The 8,046-nt window shown below is 50.0% G+C and overlaps 2 protein-coding genes across 2 annotated transcripts in view; one reads left to right on the plus strand and one right to left on the minus strand.

Moving 5' to 3' along the window:
• Nucleotides 1-695, plus strand: part of LOC140945481 (uncharacterized) — a 34,629-nt gene extending 33,934 nt beyond the window's left edge. Inside the window, exon 8 of the mRNA XM_073394500.1 lies at nt 334-695. Coding sequence (XP_073250601.1) covers nt 334-695 — 362 coding nt within the window. The remainder of the gene's footprint in view (nt 1-333) is intronic.
• Nucleotides 696-1,934: 1,239 nt separating this feature from the next.
• Nucleotides 1,935-3,470, minus strand: LOC140945482 (uncharacterized). The gene has a single exon (XM_073394501.1). It carries the CDS (start codon nt 3,468-3,470, stop codon nt 1,935-1,937), a length of 1,536 nt encoding a protein of 511 aa, XP_073250602.1.
• Nucleotides 3,471-8,046: the final 4,576 nt, after the last annotated feature.

Below are 8,046 nucleotides of genomic sequence, written 5' to 3' on the forward strand. Positions count from 1 at the left end.
GTATTTCATTGTGGCGCTGAATAACTAAGACTCCACGCTGGCAGATCATCGCGTGATCTACTGTAAACATGCTCCCACAAACGCATACTGACGGATTATTATTGACAGATTATAATAATAATAACAATGATTATAATAATAATAATAATAATAATAATAATAATAATAATAATAACAATCGGCTATTTTTCATTGGTGGGAGAGAGATCGTGTCAGCAGAAGGAACAACACAGGGCGATCCGCTTGCTATAGGTCTATATGCCTTAAGCATCATCCAGCCTTTAATTACGAGTCTACAAGCGGCGTCCAGCGTGAAGCAATGTTGGTTTGCAGATGTTGCTAGTGAGCTGGCTCCATTATGGAAATTCGGACGTGGTGGGATGCCCTTAGCACCCTTGGTACGGATTTTGGTTATTTTCCGAACGACAGAGAAATGCTGGATTATCGCAAAACCAGCTAAGGAAGAAAGTGTCAGGAAAGCTTTCAAGGACACGTCCATTAACGTAACAGTACAAGGGCAGAAAAACCTTGAGGCGGCAATAGGATCAAGGGAGTATTTAGAGGAATATGTCAGCGAAAAGGTGACTAATTTGATCAGTGACATAGCTAAGTTAGACGAATTTGCTCTATCTCAACCACAAGCGTGCTACGTAGCCTACACCTTTGGCTTGAAACATCGGTGGACGTGCTTTTAAAGAACTTTGCCGGACATTCAAGATCTGTTAGAGCCATTAGAGTATGCAATATCTCATATGCTTATTCCTGCGATTACTGAGCGCAAGTGTAATCAGCTGGATAGGAATATTCTAGCGCTGCCAGTTCGCTTGGGTGGCCTGGGCCTGGGAAACCCGTCCCTTGAAGCAAGACGCGAATATGTTTCGTCTGTCAAAGTAACAAAGCACCTCGTTGAACAAATTGTATCTCAGTCACATCAGTTACCTGAAGATTCCCTCACAAAACTAGCACAACAGGAAATAAGAAGTGAAAGATTAAAGGCACTCGAACACAGGGCAGAGCGTATTAAGGAGATGGCACAAGAAAGACTCAGCGAGCATTAGATCTGGCGACGGAAAAGGGATCGTCAGCATGGCTTAATGTGCTTCCCCTCCAGGATTTGGGTTTTAACCTGAATAAGAGGGAATCCCGTGATGCTCTTAAACTACGCTACGACTGGCCAGTGGAAGATATTCTCTTCACATGTGCTTGTGGGGAAGCCTTTACGGTTGCAAGCTAGGAGGTTTTATTACTCAACGCCACAACGAGCTAAGAGATCTCGAAGCTGAATTTCTGAGTATGGTGTGTAGCGATGTCGAGATCGAGCCAGCTAGTACTTCAAGACATCTCCGGCGAACATTTAAACAGAGGATCTAACAAAGCTCAGGATGCGAGGTTAGATATCCCCACCCGTGGTTTCCAGGAGCGACATCAACCAGCATTCTTCGATGTGAGGGTCTGTCACCCTAATGCTGTATCGTATAGGAACCTAGAGCCACTACAAATTCGTATCCATGAGAACGAGAAAAAGCGTCTCTACTCAATGAGAGTCCTCGACATCGAGCATGCATGGAACATTTACAGTAGTAAGGGGGTCTCCAATAGGTTCCGACCAATCACAGCGCAGCAAAAATTTTCTCGACCAATCAGAATCAAGCATACAGCCCATGTGACTTCAATGACGTCAAAGCTCCCAAATATGGGCATAAAAGTCACGTGACCCCCCACAAGAAGTGGAGCCGCATACTTGGCATAGTTTTAAAGGACCGCGTAGAACCTGGGTACGAATGGGACGCTCAAAATAAGCCCCAGTCCCCGGAAGTCCATAAAAACACACACTGTATAGAGGTCCACATATTTATTACAAAAACAAAAATCGCGAGTGTCCTAACTTACATCCGGGACGTGTGTGAAGTCCTAGTGACGTCACGCCCTTTGTTTTACAAATCTAATAGAAGATCCAATTCGTCCCCAATCCTCTCGTAGCCATAGGGATAACTGGATCGGGTAGCCGCCTGGAGGACGCGCTTGTCAAACACCAACCCATACTGCTTCACGCGCGGAACCACTTGAATGTGTTTCTTTTCCAAATCCCGTGTGAAATGATAGGGGTTGACAATGTTCAAATTTCGGCGAGTGTCCTGAGGCGAGTCTAATTCCGAGAGAATGTTCTCTTTCATGGTATGAAAATTGAGGATGGCCGACCCCCGGACGTTCAGCGTGAAACCGCGGACCTTGCACACCACTTTACCTCCACGGGTCGTGTACCCATAATTCTTGGCGCCCCCCGAAACGAACTCGGTGATAACGTCCCCATCCAATTCATCCGTCATGTCGCCTAGAAAATCCCCAGTGGCAATGCTGGGTTGACCGGGACGCCACTTGTACACGACACTGTCGGTATCATAATAAAGCACTTGCTGCTGGAGAGTGTCCAGGGACTCATAGAGCTTGAGTCGAGCATGACACGTGGTAAACGCCGCCACAAAGATGTTGGTCTTGGTGCCTTTGACGGCATTGTCTTGGACACTGGTGTAGACGGCTTCCAAAATATCGTCGGTACAGAGGCGGAGCGTACTGAGATCGAGAGCGGCGTCGGAAACGAGGCTGAACAAATGGGCGGGGTTTTGAACGGTGACGGTGGTGGGTTTGTTGATCCGCTCACCAAACTTGCCCCAAAAACTATTCAACATGAGTTTGGCGGTGGCCTTACGACCAGGGTTTTTGGCAATGCTGGCAATGTCCAGTCGGATCCCCTCCCGTTCCTGGTAGCGATGAATGTACTCGCGTTTTTGCTCGAGGGTCTGACACCAACTGGGCCACCCCGCGGATTCTTGTTTGAGTTTGAGCCAAGTGTTCACGTACTCAGCGAAAAGACCCGTTTGGCGTTGCTCAGGGGGAAAATGCCAGACTTCATGGATCTTGATCAGGGTGTATCCCTTTTCCACCGCTTTGACCAATTCGGGCGTACACCAGGTCCCACGTAGTGTACGATCGGCATCCGAATGAGGGCAATACTGGGTTCTAGTCAACATAGGTTGGGCTTGCTCTGTCTGGACACAGGCACGGCATAGAGGAAACGTGAGTTTTTGGCCACAGCGTACAGGCAAGACCGGGTGGAATAGACCAGCGGGAGGTAGAATATCCACCGTCGCCACACCAAAATAGGACGCCAGGGACTGGTCGACAGGTTGGGTGATGATCTTGGGATGACCGATAGGGTAAGGGCAGTTCTTATTCACCCACGGGTACAGGGAGGTCACATCCACATAACGTATCTCTTCATTCTCCCCAGCCACGGCATGCAACGCCACCGCACCAGTGCGACCCCCAAAAAAAGCATCACGGGGTTCCAAGGGTGCCGCCAAATCAAATGACGTCAAGAAACGTTGGACAGCTTCATCCGTGGCCACCAACTTGTCCCACTCACACTCCCACATTTCGATCACCGTGTAACCCGCTCGGAGCAGGGCCATGCGTTTGGAGAGTGTGGCCTGATAGAGTTCCTCTACGCTTCGATCCGGTGTGCATAATGTTTGGCGTCTCTACTGGGATAACAAGTGGGACAGCCATGGTAGAGACACCCATGAAATTCGTAAACAGTGCGGGTCAGAGGATCATAGCCATCGACGAAATAACTGTTCACATGGGTCCGGACAAACTGCTCACCCCCATTCCGGACATGTCGAATGCGATCGGCACTAGCCCCCTCTTTAGGAATAAGGTGTTCTTGGTAGTACAACCATTGTAGGGCCATGAGGGATTGATTGACTTGAGCCCCTCGCCACCCCTGGAGCGGTTCGACAGCGATCGTGTCGGGGGTCAAATGGTGCTTGCGCCAATAGAGATTGCAGGCACTGGCGATGGTGATACATTTGGCCATGGGATTGAAACCTGCCTGCCGTTCAAATTCTTGCTGAAAGGCTTCACACCCCGCTTTCAACAGCGCCACATCTGATTTGCAGTACTCGATCATGTCTTGCTGGAAATCAAAACGCACGTTACGACGGACTTGCTCGGCATGCCAACGCGTCAGTTCGTCTTTCTTTTTGGCCATCATGCCCTCAGGATCGTAAAATTCCAAATCGGGGATGCGGCCCACGTACTGTTGATGATCCGGGGTATTGAACAAATGCGGAAAGAAGCCCTTCTTCAATTCGGTCAAATTGAAGGTGCTGGGAAACGAGGCCAGCGGCATAGGTAGGAAACACAACGAGTCAATGAATTTGAGGGGTCCACTCCTGAAGGACAACACTTTAGCACCCACAGTCAATTGATCCACCACCTCGCGTTGTTGCTGGTACAGTTCATGCAAAATGAACATGCCGTCAAACCCTTTCAAGTTGTGAAACACCACGAGAATCTCCCGCTCACTCTCGCTGTCTGGGAGGTCTGTAAGATCATCCAAATCGCGCAAAAATTGGAGGGCACAGTCCTCTCCGTCCAACACATGAATGGTCGTTTCTTCACTAGACGAATAACATAACAAATTGGCTACAAACACACCTTCCGCATTCTGCATGGCTTCAAAATCGGCGTAAACAAACAGGGGAGGGGGTGGCGCCACCATGCTACCTCCCCCCTCCTCTGTGGGTTCTTCTTCTTCCTCATTCTCAACCACGGGTTGAATGTAACACTTGTGGTATTGGATAGACACCCATTCGTGACACACGGGACACTTGGCATACCCACACTGATGGCGTTGGTTAGGGACGACGGTGTACTGGGCCTGGCATTTGAGACAGGTTTTAATGGATTGACATTGCCGACTGTCCACATGATGACGTTTACACTGCTCACCGTAAAACTTGCGATGACAGAAGGGGCAATACTCCGTAGGGCGGGTACCACGCACATAATCTGGACAGTCAAATCGACCACATGCTTTGCAGCGTTTCCCTTGACAACTGTGATGGGTCTGATCGTTGGTGTTGAACCCTCGTTCACAGTCCAGACAATAATAAGAGCGGTTCACAAACGCCGGAAAAGACGTACAACCATCAAAATGATCGTTGGATTTGAGTAAACGGATTGGATGAGGCGCGTCAGGGCCTTTGAAGATGAGAAAAAACGGTTTCATCCGGGTCATCACCAAGAGTTGATACTGAGACCCTAACGCCTGTTGAAATTGACGGAGTTCGGGTAAACCACAGGGTCCCTCCGCCACCCCTGCTTGCTGATGGAGGGCCTGGGCTTGACGTAACTGCACAGGACGCCCCCGTTTGAGATTATCCCAGTCACGAAACCCATCCACGCCTTGATCTTTATGGCAGTGGGCTCGCATGGTGACAATTGCGCGAGCACAACATAAAGCATCTCTGTTTCGGATGGTGACGATACAACGTTTTTTTTTGTTTTCTCGATCCAGGCAGAGTCGTCCTACATTGCGTTGTTTACGATGGCCTGTTCCTGGGCCGGGCATAGACACAAACACCACATCCACTTGGAACCCACGATCGGGGTTGAAGGCTTCATTGCTGTTCAACTTGCCGGCTAACGTGGCCAACATTTCATCCAAACGGGCGGTGCGTTGTAAAAATTCTCCCACGGTAAAATTAGCGGTTTGGTAAGCGTGGGTGAATCCATGCGCTGTAATGGCAAAATTCACAAAATGATGGGCAGGTCGCTGCTCGCGGCCCAGTTCTGTTTCAATGGCTTGATGGAGTGCTTCGGTCAACGCCAACCCAATATTATCTCCAGGCACAGGATCCCGCAATTGTCGTAATTGCGCATTGAATTGCGCCCGCTCCACCACATCACGCCAGCGGCGTCGTCGACCGATGGGTTGCATAGTAAACTGAAAGAGAGGGCCACGGACAGCAGCTCCTCCCAACTGTTCCCACCGATCATAGGCGCGGTCCAATAGAGCATCCCCTTCGTCATCATCACTGAATGGATACGCCTCCGCCATGACAGCGGCAAACCATTTGAATTTTCCCGCGCTGGCTGTGGACTTTTATAGACCCTCTCACGTGATCTCGCCTGCGCTGGGATTGGTGGACCCAGCTCAGGTGAGAGTCAGGTGAGGGGGTTTGATTGACCAGAAGAAGATTGAGGGGGGTCCCCCCCATGGGTACAGACTTCTTCCATCGCCTCTAGGCCTGGACCGAGATCGGTGATTGGCCGATGGAACCTTAGATAAAGTCGGTCCATCAGAACAGACGTCAGTTGCGTTTGAGAAATGCCCAACAAAAATCCCGAGAAGGTGAAACAACTGAAACACGAGTGGTATGTGAAAAACAAAGAAAGATTGTTGCAGCAGAAACGAGAAAAGCGAGCGGCTCAGAAAAAGGTGAAACCGCCTAAACCAGCTAAACCAGCGCCAACCCCCGAACAGGAAGCCCGAGCCCGAGAACTCAACCGACTGGCTTGTCTGCGCTACAGAACCAAAAACGCGGCCTACGTACGCTTGCTGAACAGGGACTACTACCACAAACACCGCGAGCAGATTGTACAACAGCAACGGGACCGTCGTGCCCAGGCTCGACAGAGAACCGAGAGCCCCTTCCGAAAGTTACGAGCGTTAGCGGACGTGTGTTCTTCCCGTTTACTGGAATTAAAGTATGGATACGCCAGCATCGCGCCGAAAAAAACGGGACCCCGAGGTCAACAAACGGACCCAAAAACTGTATCGGAAACGGATGTATGCATCCGTGAACGGGATCGAAAAAGTAAAGGCCCTCCATCGTCGACGCTACCACCAGCACATAGCAAACTTAAAAGCCAAAGGGGAGTACGAGGCCTTTAAAGCCAGAAAACTAGACTATGGCATGAAACGCTATTATGCCATGTCTGAGGAACAACGGAGTGAAGTAAAAAAGAGAAACGCCCAAGCCCAGAAAAACTGGATGCAGAAAATGAAAGAGGAAGGGACGTACGAGGCCTACAAAGAACGCGTGAATGAGCGGCGGCGACAACTCCGGGCCGAAAAACAACGAGCCTTGGGGGAAGAGGGGTGGAGAGCGTTACAGAAAGAAAAATATCGGAAGCGGATGGAGCACACACAAAACCAACGCTTGGCCGAACATTTGGAACGTCCCTTTCCCCTCCCGTGGTGTCCGCTAGACTGGTCCGACGCCGAGTTTGACGAGGACCCTGTCCAATCGACTCGTTCCAACGCCTTACAACAGTTGCAACAATACTTGTAAGAACAAAATGTGAGTTTTATTAAATCATGTGATTAAAATCATTTCCATTGTGTGATAACTGTGTTTCATTAAATTACATGCCCAATCTCAGTTTGGTTTTCATAATGCGTCTCACAATACGCTCCGTCAGGGTTTTACTACCAGGGAGTTGATCAATCTTGGCAATCATCTTGCGATCCGCCACCCATTTATCTTTCAACGTCTTGGCTTTATCATAGTCCATGTCATGTACTTTCGCAATCCTGTCTAACCGGTTGATGCCGGGATCCCCACGGGCCAACCGTTTTTTCAAATGAGTGCCAGGGCCCATGTACTGATAGCCGGGCCAATGAAATTCAATCCCCGTCTTGTTGAGGAGGTTTTGCACATCAAATAATTTACCCCCGCGTTGCGTTCGTCGTGGTCGTCGCCTCGATCGGGCACGGGAAGTGGTTGTCCCACGACGTCTCCGTCCCATCACGGGGTTTTCCACGATTTCCAATCCAAGGCTTTCTTGGCGAACCCAGCGGCTTTCTTTTTGGCGATACTAGCGGCTTTCTTTTTGGCAGCGTCCGTCGTGCGTTTGCGAATATCACGCGTGACTGATTTCGTGATAGAGTCCGCCCGTTCTTTAGGGGTTTCCCAGGGTGCTCTACCGTGCGTGTCTGAAAAAGGCAACTCGTGGGCCAACTCAGCACTACTCACTTGAGGTGTGAACTTGAGTTTCTTTTTAGCACTGGGGGTGATGTTCGGTTTAGGCGGGACAGGTGGTTTTCTGGGTCCAGTCGGCGTGGAGCCTTGTTTTATACCCTGGGTGGCCTTCACCAATTGCGTGAACCACGCTTGCATCGGCCCCGCCTCAAAATCATCATCCTCACCGGGCGTCGTAGCCCCTGCAGCGCGCACACCCCCCGCCGGCGCTCCA

This window comes from Porites lutea, chromosome 8 (assembly GCF_958299795.1).
Source record: "Porites lutea chromosome 8, jaPorLute2.1, whole genome shotgun sequence".
Taxonomy (NCBI): domain Eukaryota; kingdom Metazoa; phylum Cnidaria; class Anthozoa; order Scleractinia; family Poritidae; genus Porites; species Porites lutea.